General features: G+C 43.3%; 1 protein-coding gene across 1 annotated transcript in view; it reads left to right on the plus strand.

The window, feature by feature from the left end:
- The window catches only part of GUCY2C (guanylate cyclase 2C), a 1,090,166-nt gene that overhangs the window by 41,521 nt on the left and 1,034,241 nt on the right, over positions 1-14,404 (plus strand). Inside the window, exon 2 of the mRNA XM_073586670.1 lies at positions 11,483-11,595. Within this exon, the coding sequence (XP_073442771.1) occupies positions 11,483-11,595 (113 nt within the window). The remainder of the gene's footprint in view (positions 1-11,482; positions 11,596-14,404) is intronic.

Genomic DNA, 14,404 nt, shown 5'->3' on the forward strand with positions numbered 1-14,404 from the left:
CCAGGAGCGTGGACAAGATGTTTCTCTATTTTCCACCCCCAGTCCTTTACAGCAATCCTGCTCTCTCACTGGTCCTGTCACCAACTGACTAGTTTCTGGAAGGCTCTCTTTACCTCAGAACTAGCTCCTCCCACCAACTGTCACCTTTCTCAATCTGATTGGATGCCCAACTATCGTTCCACTACCTAAGCTCCTCCCATTCTACCTACCTTCCACACTAACTCCCCACACCCTTTCCTAGCCAGTCTGGGATGAGGCTAGCCAGTCTGGGATTAGGCCATCCTCCCAAAGGGTACGCCCAGATGCCCTGACTAGCTAGTGTTTGTGTTGAGTACAGTGCTAGGAGTCCTGGGTGGTGATCCCTCCTTACCTGAGGGTGGGATACCACACCTCTGGATGAGGTGCAGTACCTCTGTGGCGACCGAACCCTCAGGGGCACCACACATGATCAAATGTCCTATGCTGAAAGTAGCACTTCTTGTAGTGAAGCTGATAGTACAAGTGATTAACGTGTGAACACGAGAACAAGTAATCATGACAATAGGAAATACCCTGACATTTTCAATCAGAGGAAAATTAATAGACGCAACAATGATAAATCTAAGGTAATAAACCTGTCTGACTATGTTTTAACTGACGCACAGATTGGTTTACTTGAAAAGGGTTTGACTTTCTCCACTTCCTCATCTTTAGACAAATTTCAAGTAGTGTAAGATCACATCTGTTTGCACACAAAATTATTTAGCAAAAATTACATAATGGAAATGGTGTGGACCGTATGTTTCCAACTATGATAGAGAAGGAAGCCTTACGAGATCTGGAGGAGCTTATGGAGGAAGGCAAGGATAGAAAAGAGGGTAAGTTCCCTATTCATTTGATTGGGAAATCTAAAAATTTCCAAGCTTGAACACATGTTCTGTGGTGAAAATTTTCACCAAAATGGTGACTAAGGAAGTGGAGAGCTTACCCTCAATCTGAATAATGAAGAAAGGAAAGCATTAAAAGAGTTACAGGCCTTAGAGGGTATAGTGATTAAGCAGGCCAGTAAAGATGGAAATATGGTTTTATGGCCTAATGTATTATATGAGAGGCAAGCAGCTAAAATTTGGGGGAATATTAATTGCTACAAAAAGTTACAATATAATCCCTTAACAGAATTCCAGCAGGAATTAGTATGTATTTTGGAAACTGCATATGAGGAGGGGATTATCCCAAAAAAATGGTGGAAGTGGTCAGCAAATTACAACCTAAATTGGCCACTTTTTATTTATTGCCTAAATTGCATAAAAATCCGTTAGATCCACCGGGAAGACCGATAGTTTCCGGTTTGGGCAGTTTATGTGAAACTGTCTGTACGGTGATTGATTATTATTTGCAGCCTTTAGTGTTAACATTGCCTTCATATATTAGGGATACAACTATGATGTTGCAGAGGCTTGATTTATTACACTGCAATACTGCAGTGCGCAGGCGCTGGACCTCTTCCGGCGCCTGCGCACTGCAGGACTCTGCCTGCGCAGGAGCCACGACAGGAAGTAAAGAAGAGGACGGCATCGTATGAAGATGGGAGGCGCTGGGCCGGACGGCGACACCCATCAGACCGGACCGAATGCCAGGGTGAGTATAATCTAACTCTTTTTTCTTATCTTTCAGGTTACGTCGGGGGCTTATCTACAGCATTACAGGATGCTGTAGATAAGCCCCTGATGGCGGTGCCGGCAGCTCATATTCAAAAAATGGGTGACAGGTTCCCTTTAATCGCTTTTTTCCTTGCAACTTATGCAAGGCGTGTAACAACCATGTAAAGAGTAAGATATTTGAAAACCATGATGGATCTAGAATATTTGATATTTGAAAGATGCTTACTTGTGCATCAAAAGGGGTGATTTATGATGCCCGTTGTCCTTGTGGGAAAATCTACATAGGGTTAACAACACGTGAGCTCAGAATTAGGACTAGAGAGCACATAACGGACATCGAGAAGGCAGCAGTTATTGATGATCTTGATGGGTTAAAAACTCTCCCTAGGCATTTTAAACGGTACCACAATTGTGAACCTTCAGGTCTAAAGATCAAAACTATAGACCAAGTATGCTTAGGTTGTAGGGGAGGGAATCTTGGCAAAGTTCTAGTGCAGAAGGAGAGCCGGTGGATCTATTTGCTGGGAGCCATGGCTGAACAAGGCCTCAATGAAACTATGGGTTTCAGTGCATTTTTATAAAGAAAATGATCCTTTTTATTTGTTTTATCCTGTTTATTTGAGTGTTTTTTGCATGTTGATTTAAAAAATGTTTTCCTCTTGTTCATCTAGCTTTGAGATGTTGTCACAAGTCTCTTACATTTTCGCTGCAAGATGTCAGGAGGGGAACAGGTCTACTATGCATGGAAGTCTGATTTATACTTTAGAGCCATCAAGCTTTTTTCTAACTTGGCCTTGTTTTTTAAATAAATTGTATATTTTGTTTATTTTGGTTTATGAAATTATACTTATTAAATGGGGTTTTTATTGGGGTGTATAATTATGTATATAAATGGATTGTAAGGTCCTTATTATGTACTGTTATTATGGGGTAAGGCTGGTTTCACATTAGCGCTTTTTAAGCGCACGCACGGCTGGGGGTAGCTCCGCCCCCGAGCCGGCTCTCTGCCCGGCATGCCCGCCCCTTGCTTGTAGCGCCGCCTCCTAGCGGACAGCGGCGCCTGCGATCGGCGCACCCTATCTTTAGCATAGGGTGCGCAGATCGTGCGCAGGCCGTGCGCTAGTTGCGCTTTGACCTGCGCTGCGCACTTTTGACGGTGCGCCGTTCGCGCCAAAATCCGAAAAGTTCGATTTTGGCGCGCACGGCGCACCGTCAAAAGTGCGCAGCGCAGGTCAAAGCGCAACTAGCGCACGGCCTGCGCACGATCTGCGCACCCTATGCTAAAGATAGGGTGCGCCGATCGCAGGCGCCGCTGTCCGCTAGGAGGCGGCGCTACAAGCAAAGGGCGGGCACGCCGGGCAGAGAGCCGGCTCGGGGGCGGAGCTACCCCCGGCCGTGCGTGCGCTTAAAAAGCGCTAATGTGAAACCAGCCTAATATATATATATTTTTTACTAGTTGATAGGGCACATTGTAATCATATATTTGATGATTTATGTATATTATATTTTTTATACAGATGGATATTTTTATGCACTATATATTTTTTTGCACTTTATATTTATTTTTAAATTATGTTTGTTTAGAGTCACATATTGTTAGATATGTCTACCCCGTCATTAGATTAATATTTTTTCATTTGCCATTTCCATATGGCTTTGTTTTCTTTTTCCCGTGTTAACGTATTGTTTATACAAATGGAGTTTCGGTGCCCGGCTGTAGCGAATGCAGAGGTCATGACAACCTCGTGATTTCCTGCCTCGCTCTCTGTAGTGACATGTAGCATTCCACGCTTGCGTTCAAAGAGCGAGGAACAGGAAGTCACTATTACCTATAGAGGAAGTCTGTGGACCGACACATGTGCAGATGTAAGCCGGTGACGCCGACATTGCCATCAACTGTGTAGTGGGATATTTATAGCCGTATAGTTCATGAAACACACATGCCCCTGTTTCAGGAAGCCTGTGAGGCGAAATGGCGCTGTCGGGGTGGCTGTGGGCAGCTGTACCAACACTTATACATATGTAAGTGGAGGATATTTTATACAATTAGGTGGCTAGCATGTTTTATGCAGCATGTCAATGTTAACACTCTCTTGCATTAAGCACTTGTCATATTGTGGTTTATAACAAATAGGTACCCTGTGACTAATTTACTGCACTAAGCACTTTTACTATATATTGTTTACAGAGTACTGGTCCCTATTGTGAAACTAAATGTGCTTTCTTTATGGTTTAATCCCCATTTAGTCTTTTGTATATGCCATGCCCGTGGTATTTTTGTGTATATCCCTTGTTGCACTTTTATGAATTTTGATATTTAGTAAACTTTGTTGAAATTTTAATTATTGATATATTTGTGCCTCTTTTTCTACCATCTAGTGGTGGTGAATATGGTTTAAGGGCTTTGATATGTAGTTTGAAAGAGAGCGCAGAGTTGAGGATCACCCCGAGGCCACAACATGTGGGAATATTTGTCCCAGTGTGCCGTCCCGCCATTACGCAAGCACATGTCCCACAACATTACCCGTGCCCTCCACAATGCTGGTACTTGGAATTTCCACCTAACCACAAACACGTGGACAAGTGCTTGTGGTCAGGGACGATACTTCTCACTGAGGGTACACAGGGTTAATATAGTGGAATCTGGGACACACTCAGACCTTGGTATGGTGGCCTTCCTCACAAACACAGAGTATTGGGTGCCCTACGTCAATCTGGGTTGCCCCCACAGTGTACAGCTCCTGCACCTCCTCCTCCTTCGCCTCCTCTTCAGCCTCCAGCTCCAAATGGTAGCACATCAGTCACAAGCTGGAAGCACTGTAGCACTGCCTAATCAAAGCAGGAACAGGCTGTGCTGAAGCTAATATGCTTCTGTGACAAACGCCACAATGCTGAAGAGTTGTGAACAGCACAAAAACAGTAGGCATAGCAGTGGATGAGACCTCTGAACCCACAGCCAGGCATGTTTGTGTCTGACAATGGATGGAACTTGGTGGCTGCTCTTTGGCGAGGCGAGCTCACACACATGCCATGCCTGGCTCATGCACTTAACCTAATTGGTTAATGTTTTTTGAAAAGCGACACGGAGCTGGCAGATCTGCTGGTAAAAATACAACACTCTAAATAACCATTTTAGAACGTCAGCTACAGCTTCATCCGCCCTTGCCGTGATTCAGCAGCGCTTGCTGCTTCTGGCTCACCGACTGGTGTGTGATGCCCCCAGGCCTTGGAACTCTACACTGCAGATATAGGAAAGGATTTCTGAGCAGAAGAGGGCAGTTGGTGACTAATCTACCAGCATCAACAAGGTTGTCAGTATTCAGTTCTGACAGGGGAGTCCAACATGTGCGTACTATTATGGCATATGTCTGAAAGAGGTTAATTTAGGTCTAGGATTCTAGGATGCTGTACATGTGAAGAGGGTTTATATATACAGTCATGGCCGAACGTGTTGACACTCTTGAAAATTGTTCCAGATAATGAGGTATTTCTTTCAGAAAATTATCGCAATTGTACGTTTTGCTATACACATGTTTATTTTCTTTGGGTGTATTGGAACAAGACAAAAAACAGAGACAAGAATGTAAACTATACATAATTTCACACAAAACCCCAAAAATGGGCCAGACAAAATTGTTGGCAACTTTCCAAAAATGTGGATAAACAAATTTGTTTCAAAAATGCGATGTTCGTTCAAATTCACCTTTGACAAGTAACAAAAAAGGAAGAAAGGTTATCTCCAGCAATAGAATAATATATGAATATGAAAACTTCACTTTTATTCATCCAGTATAAAAATGTGCTGGTAGCTACTGGAAATCCATGTAAGATAGACCAAAGCGTTTCAGCTGGGAGCCTTAATCATGGCGTATCATCCATTGTGATAGGACTTGGAGCCGCAGAGCGTGTGTATAGAAACTCGCTCAACTGTACTGTGACGACAAGCTAGGCTGTGACAAAGTAGGGCAAAACAGTGTACTATCCTGGCCCTGGAGCAGACTACTTTGGAAGGAAATTATGGCAGTGAAAAGTCTTTTTGTTGTGAATGAAAAGTGCTTAAGACTGTGTACTTGCTATACCTTGTATATATCCCTCATCAAGGTCAGTAAAGTTCCCATCTTTGTACAGAAGTCTCCTTTATTAATCTGTGGAAGTACTGGTCTTGACGTCTGGCCTGCCAATACCATTGGCTACCAGCGGCCTGCACGGACACAAGGCCCTCACAACACTAACACCCAGCCAGGACCCACAATTGTCTGTAAAGTGCGGGCAGAGTTCAGCCCGGAATGGGAGATATTTACTTGGAGAAGTGCGCTGCTGAACGCGAAGCCATCGAGAGTGAAGCATGATTTTGTGGTCACATCAAAAGTTTGGCCTAGGAGGAGGCGGAGCCAGATGCACAGAAAGCGTGTCACCAGGAAGCCACTGGCACCATTTTCTCCTCAATACATAAGGAGTGAGAAGGGAAGCATTAAGCATCGAGTCACTATAGTGCAGAGCAGGTGGAACACTAGCAAGTCTCCTGACTGCACTATGGACATTAGCGAGGAAGAGATGGAAGGGATGCATGAGGCACCCTCTGATCAACCCCCGGCATCGTGGTAGCAATGAAGGCCACATAGACTTTTTTTTGAGTACTGCATCTACTGCTGGGGTGATCAGAGTGTGCCAGAGGAGGTACAAATGGGAATTAATGGGGTTTATGAACTGAGCTGTGGTGAGTCAGGGTGGACTTCAGACAGTGAAAAGTGGGACCATAATATTCCTCAGGAGCCCCAAGAGATGACTCCACTCAAGAGTTACAGGCCAGTGGCCTGAGGGTGAAGTGCTGCCAGGAGACCTGAGTGTGAAGGTGGCCCTGTTGTCATGATCCAGGCCGGGTTTTGTATCCTGTCACTCTTTCCCGGTCTGATCATGTCAAGGGTTAACTTTCTCTTGCTTGTTCTAGCATCAGCTCGGCTATTTCTCTCCACTGTATCCTGCAGGGGGTGTCAGTTATAGTTTCTGCCTACGGCGTGTGTAGCTGACTCTACATACCCTGATTCGTTCTGCTGCTTTTGCTGACTGTACCCGTGTCTATTTATTCCCCTCTTCCCATCCCGACTCTGTGTTCCCCTTTTGTGTTTGGACTCCCTGGTACTTGAATTGGTTTGGACTCTGACCTGCTGTTTTGTCTCTTGTCTTTGGCATATCTGCTCCTGACTGGTATTGACCCATTTGGCTTGTTTCTGACTCTGTGATTGCTTATTCCTTTGGTACTGTGCTCCAGACTAATATCGACCCGGCTTGTTTTACTATTCTGCTGCCACCTAGTGGTGGCCTTGCTGCTGCACTGCAGGTCTGCCCCTGCTGTGTGCAGTCCTCCCTCAACTCTATTGCCATCTAGTGGAGCTGCATCTACCTGCATAGTGCCTGTTGCACGAAAAGAGAACAAGTAGAGGAACTATTCTTCATTCCAGAGGGTAGGAGGCCCTAAGTGTGTGGGGATACCCCAGATATTGGCAAGGATGGCCAAAGGTTTTATGTGTTTTTCTCCCCTCTAAGTTTGTGTTACGCATGTTGCATACCCCCCTGCTTGGTTTGAGGGTCTGTGAATTGTTAAAGTGCCAGAAACCCTTTCCTGTCTCTATGGACTGTGCAACTTAATGGGACTGCTGTTCGCAAATGGGGGTGGGGAGTAATAGTAATAATAATAATTTTTATTTATATAGCGCCAACATATTCCGCAGCACTTTACAATTAAGCAGGGACATGTACAGACAATAAATTCAATACAAGTTAAGACAATTTAAACAGTGACATTAGGAGTGAGGTCCCTGCTTACAATCTACAAGGAAATGGGGGAGGGACACAGTAGGTGAAAAGTGCTTGTTATTTCAGGTCTGGTAATTATAATAAATAGGGATTTTTATATAAAGCTGCATGATCCGGTCATCAAGCCCGTGTGTTTAAGTGCAATAGTCAAGTATCAAGTGCAGTTATCGTGTGCATGGAGGGTGTGGAGACAGATGAATAGTAGGGTGCAGATTCAGAATAATATTTGGAAGGAGGGAACAGGGCAAAGTTAGTTTACTGAGTAGTTGATGTGGTAGGCTTGTTTGAAGAGATGGGTTTTCAAAGCGCGCTTGAATAGGTTGGGGCTAGGTATCAGTCTGATCGTCTGGGGAAGTGCATTCCAGAGAGCTGGCGCAGCACGAGAGAAGTCTTGGAGACAGAGGTGCAAGGTTCGGATTACGGGGGATATTAGTCTTAGGTCATTTGTACAACGGAGGGCACGTGTAGGGCGATAGATAGAGATGAGAGAGGAGATATAAGGCAGTGCAGAACTGTGGAGAGCTTTGTGGGTGAGAGAGATGAGTTTATACTGGACCCTGTTGCGAATAGGTAGCCAGTGTAAAGACTGGCACAAGATGGAGGCATCGGTGAAGCGGCTGGACAGAAATATGACCCTGGCTGCTGCATTCAAGATGGATTGGAGAGGAGAAAGTTTGGTAAGAGGGAGACCGATCAGAAGAGAATTGCAGTAGTCCAGACGAGAATGAATAAGAGCGACAGTAAGAATCTTAGCAGTTTCAAAGGTGAGAAAAGGTCGGATTCTGGAGATGTTTTTAAGATGCAGGTGACAAGAGCGAGTGAGTGATCGTATATAGGGAGTAAAGGAAAGTGGTGGAGTAGTGGAAACTGATGATCCGAGGATCGAGTCAGGTCATGACTGTGTTAATTACACCCTTGTCTTAAAAGACAGATGAGCGACTCTGTGGACTATGCTCCAGAATTACTGGAGCTGTTGCTGTTTTGGCCAACAGGCCTGTGATTAAAAAGAACTTAGACACTCGGTGTCAGGGTATCCAAACTGGCGAGATCAGGGTCATGCGGACCCATGGAGACAAGTGGACGACCTGATGTCCCAAATGGGTTGAAGGCAAATGGACTGTGACCATGAATTGATGGGACCATGTTATTGTCTTGTAGGACCTTACAAAAAAAGAGGGCCATGTTATTGGCTTGTGGGACCTTATAAAAAACAGGGCCATTATTAGCCCAAAGGATTGATGCGGATTAAAGAGACTTGGGCAGCTGTAGTTCCAGGGTTCTAACCAAGTAGGACTAGTTCTGTGTCACTGCGGAAAAAAGGACGAAGACCTAATGTTTGATAAAATGCTATGATATGTGTGGTATAGTGCATTGGTGTTTTCCAGAAGTTTTGGATTATCGAGGATGACCATCATTAAAGATAGAGAAATGTAAGGAGATAAACTTATTGCCCTGCTCCCCCTTGAAGACATGAGTGCTGCGTATAATGTGATGTGTGATTTGAATAATTTCCTGTGTCTACATAGGCAAACATCTTACACTTCACATGACACAAGATGTACACTAATTTAAGTTATTATAATGTATAGTGATATGATGCATGAAATACTTAAAAAAAAGGGGAAGTGTCTAAATCTGCACTGCTGAAGAATCCAGGACACCAATGGCTTCTTTAACCCCTTGGTGACAGAGCCAATTTTTAAAATTCTGACCAGAGTCACTTTATGTGGTCATAACTCTGGAATGCTTCAACAAATCCCATTGATTTTGAGATTGTTTTTTCATGTCACATTATAATTTATGATAGTGGTAAATTTAGGTTGATATGTTTTGTGCTTGTTTATTTATAAAAAATATCAGATATTTGACAAAAATGTAAAAAAACTGCAATTTTCAAACTTTGAATGATTATCCGTTTAATCCAGATAGTCATACCACAAAAAAACATTAATAAATAACATTTCCCACTTGCCTGCTTTACATCAACACCATTTTTAAAATGCTAATTTATTTTGTTAGGCTTTTAGGAGGTTTAAAAATGTAGCAGTAATTTTTCATTTTTTCAAGGAAAGTTACAAAATTTATTTTTTGAGGGACCTATCCAGGTTTGAAGTGACTTTGGGGATCCCATATATTGGAAAACCCCAAAAAGTGACACTGTTTTAAAAACAGCACCTCCTGACATATTGAAAACTGCTGTCAGGTAGTTTATTAACCCTTCAGGTGATTTTCAGGAATTAATGCAAAGTGGTATAGCAGGAGTGAAAAAATGTTTGTTTACCACCTAAATGTGGCTAACTTCTGAACTGGCCGCTATAGCCGGGAGACTCTAAGGCCGCTATTTGGCCATGAACTGCTATGGCAAACATCAGGACCACACAATCATAATCTTGGTGTTTCAATTAGATTAAAGCGGAAGCCCCCACAATCTTTTAACCATTTTTTCCGATGTAGTCACTTTTGACAGCAGGGACTAAGGGGTTAAACAGATGTGGACAGTGCCAACACTGATCGTTTGTGATACAGAAAGTTGTCAGCTACAGTGGACAGCCGACAGTTGCTGGATTGTCACCTGTGTGGGGATGATATTCTCTTATATCTCAGGTCAGTAAAAAGAGGTATTGGCTGTCAGTAAGGGGTTAAAAGTTTTATTCAAGCAAGTAAACGCATTTCGAAGTCATAGCTATGGCTTTGTCCTGAAGAAGATGTCTGGAATGACTTTAAAATGCGTTGACCTTTAAATCTGTTTTGAATAAAACTTTTAAAGAAGCCATCGGTATACTGGATTCTTCAACAGCGCAGGTTTAGATACTTTGCCTTTTTTCCAAGTATATCACTTCAGTCTGCTGACCCGTGTCCTGCTGCAGCTGATTCATGTGTGTAATATGTTGCTAATGTGCAACTTTATCAGGTGAGTTCACACTCCGGTTTTAATTCTACCTTGTTTCCACTTAAGACCCTATTGCGCTTGTTTACTCCCCAGTTTCTACGGAATTACTTCTACATTGGTGATGCATGAAAGACATAGGTTAGAACTTCGGACATAAGGTAATGTTTGTTTAAAATGTAGGTGGAAGGGTACGTTTCCCCAGCAACAGACTCGGGGAGAGAGAGTTAATGTTGGGACCAGCCCACAGTGGAACGGCATAGTGCTAGGGCAAGAAACCTGCTTACTAAAGTTAGTCAGACTCAGAGAGGAGTTAGAGTTTTAAGAGGTGACAAGTGTGCAGTGCTTCCGTTTGGGTGAACTACAGCAAAGGAGGCAACAGGACGATGAGGTAGCATGACTAGGAACTGACAGAAAAGACAGCGTGGGCTTCTACCTTAGAGGGGTTCTTGGATAGGCCAATGTGTCATGAGAAATCCTGAGCTTTATAAATGCTGAAGGTACAGACCTAAAGAAGATTGAGATTGTGGGAATATTGATACTCCCAAATGGCAGATCCAGGGCGTCCATTGTAATAGGCCGTGGTGCCGCTGAGCAGGTGTAGAGAAACTTGATGAACTGTACTGTAGCCACAAGCTAGGCTGTGACGAAGTAGGGCACAACAGTGTACCTCACTGGCCCTGGAGCAGACTACAGTCGAAAGATGATGTCAGTGAGAAGACTTCTTGCTGTGAATGAAAAGTGCTTAAGACTGTGTACTCACTTTCCCTTGTATATAATCCTCATCAAGTTAAGTAAAGTTCCCATGTTTGAACAGAAGTCTCCTTACTAATCGGCTAATGATGTCAGGGTGTCGGACTCCTGCGTCTACCACCCTGGTCACTTACACATGCATGATTACTTCTCCATTCACTGTCTATGAAACTGACAGAGAACTGAATGTAGAGCACAGGTATTTCTGCCAGTAGACAGTGAATGGAATGGTGCCTTTGCATTTGCACTGACACTCCATCTACACAGAGTACTCTGGGTCCCCTTTCCTTTGATGGGGATTTGAATGTTAGGAACCAAATACAAATGAGGAGTATCTTGAAGTGTTGATTAAAAAAACTAATTGTGCTTTTTTCCATGTACAACACAGGAGAAAATGTAAGTTTAAACGTTGACTACCAAGTGTATACCACAGAACTCTATTTAAATCAAGGCTGTATATCCAGTGGCTGTGAAGGGGTTGAGAAACTGAAGTATATTATTGTAAGTATCTGAAAAAAATAATGATATAAAAATGTGTGTGTGTATATATACATAATATTTTTTGTCAACATAGCTGTATGAGACATTGATTTTTTTTGCAGAACAAGCTGTAAGTTTGATTGACAACATTCACTGTGCAATATAATATATACTGCTCAAAAAAATAAAGGGAACACTATTCCATTTGCAAAAGGCTGTTTGTGTTTCCTTTATTTTTTTGAGCAGTATACTTTAAAAAATGGCAAAATTAATGTAATCCGAGCATGGTCGAGTGTTATCCGAGAATCTTGGGCGTGCTGGGATAATATGCCTGTTTGTTAGGCAATCCGAACATGTGTTGAGGCTGACTAACAGCCACAAAATATGCAGTCTCAGTGACTTGAAAATATTATTCAAACATGCTGAAGACTCTCGGATAACAACCAAGTATGCTCAGATAACACCCTATCTGAGGAAGTTCGCTCACCACTAGTAGAGATCAATGTCATCGTTCCGCGCACTCAGAGGGGTGCAATCGGTCAGTTGATCTGACTGACCGATCACAGCGTGATCGCACAGGAGGTGCTAAAATATCAACACCTAGCGCACGATCACCACAGGAGCTTGGCGCTGGTAATGGCCAAGCTTCTGCAGTTGTGAGGAGACTGCAGGCACGTAGGATGCAGCAACGGACTGTACAAAGACCAAGGGTGAAAGGGGTTTATTATTCAATCAAAACTCCACGCAGGGAGAAAACGGAGGGATAATATTCCCTAATACAGCTAAAGGCTAATGGGGATAACTTAAGGAACAGGGACAAGTAAAGCCGACAATACAATAAAATATAATTTATCACTCAGGCACCAGTCACGGTTGACCTTCTGTCTGTGACTGGTGCTGCCTAGATTGCGTCACAGTGGGGGTCTGTCACAATCCTGTGGTAAATGATGTAGTATCTTTTGACGTTGGCGGTGTCCTCCCGTGGTCCTGATGAAGGCGGCGAATCCTCGGGATCCTGATGTGGGTTTTGGGTCCAGCAGATGAGGTGATGAAGAGGGATACGTCCTTATCCTCAGTGGTGAGCGTCCCAACACTACGGAGATTTGCAGCACTGCCCAAACACAGTTTACAATGGGCAGCCTGGTTCACTGTGCCGAATCGACACACGCCTAAGTCCCGTTCACAGACCTTATCTTTCACAGTCAGTACTGTCATTGGGGCAGCTGTGTCAGCGGTCTCAGCTAGGGCAGTGAAGTCGGCTGGGAAAGCAGTGTCTGAGAGGTACTCAGTTGACGGTCTCTTGTCAAAGCACTCTGCCGCCCCAGGCTCTGCTCTGCTCTGCCCAGATGCTGCTGAGCTGATTTTACCTCACAGGCATCCTGCGCGCCCGAAGTTACCACCCAAACTGTCTGGTCACTCGCGCTGCAGCTCTGTCCGCTTAGCCACTCCCCTTTTCTCAAACACAGAGTACGGTCTGGAGTCTCAAGCTTTCTACCCTGCAATATAGGTGACAGCCCCAACTGTTCCGGTACCCTTCATGGAAGAGACATGACAAGTTACTGTAGTTCCTTCCCCTTACACAGTAACAGCCTCAGACATTGCCAGCAACGACCCTGGCTGTTTAACCCACTAAATGCTGCGATAGAGAGCGATCGCAACATTTAGGAGGCTGGGAGAGGGAGGGGACTACCTCTCCCTTCAGATCACAGCCTAGGCAACGTCATTGTGGGGACTTGATCAATTCCATGGTGACCCAAGGTCATCATGAAAACACACAGGTCGCCAAGCTATGTAAAGCCTCTTTGATCATGCTTAGAACATGATCTAAGAAGCTTCTGTCAGCGCAGAACTAACAGGTATAAAGCATTGCAATACTTGTGCATTGCAATTGTCGTGCACTGCAATGCTTTGTACCAAAGTGAAAAAAAGTCCCATAGAGGGACTAAACAAAGTAAAAAGAAAAATATTTTTTATAAAAAACTGTCAGGGATTTTTTATGTTCCAATTAGAAATCGTCCAGACCTGAATAAGGAAGATTCTTTATTGGTCATGCCGGCATGGAGAGAGAATGACGGCCACACCAGGTGTGGGCATTTTCATCTGTCTGACTTAATACATATTCTTAAGAGTTTAAATAGCAAAGCCGAAAGGGTGTTCTAAACTACTTTGTTTGCAAAAATAGTATTTACAATATGCTTAGCTGTTAGCAATCCTTATCTACGTTACCAGAGAAGTCACGCAAGACAAGGAAAGTCAGCTAACGTTCACAAAAAGTAACACCCAAAGGTAACACCCATATGTTCACAATACGTAAGCTAAAAAGAGTTTCAAAGTCTAGGCAAAGTAAATGGCATATATGCAATCATGTGTGTATATATATACTCATACACGCATGGATACATATATACTGTACATATATATATATATATATACACATACATATACATATATATATAAACATGCACATAAAAGAAAGGACTTTATTACAATTATTATAACATTCCCTCATCTTGTAATAAAATCATTTATCTGTACACATTGGGGACAGATTTCTTTTTGTCAGATTTCACAGAAGATCTTCATATAATATAGAGGGAGAGTAATATGTTCAGTATATTTATCATTTAGTCCCAAAATTTTCATTCTTTCATTGGATTCCAAGGTCTCCATTCCTTGATGCATAATTTTTGTTATAGCAGAGTCAATCAGTCTTTGAACAAGTCCTCTAATGCATAGAATAGCACAGCATCCACAAACAATCAGCACTCCGGCCACAATGGTAAGAGATGTCAATGCAGAAGTGAATAATCCGGACCATTTCCCAATCCAT

Source organism: Dendrobates tinctorius, unplaced genomic scaffold, assembly GCF_039654945.1.
Source record: "Dendrobates tinctorius isolate UK_male_01 unplaced genomic scaffold, ASM3965494v1 ptg000094l, whole genome shotgun sequence".
Taxonomy (NCBI): domain Eukaryota; kingdom Metazoa; phylum Chordata; class Amphibia; order Anura; family Dendrobatidae; genus Dendrobates; species Dendrobates tinctorius.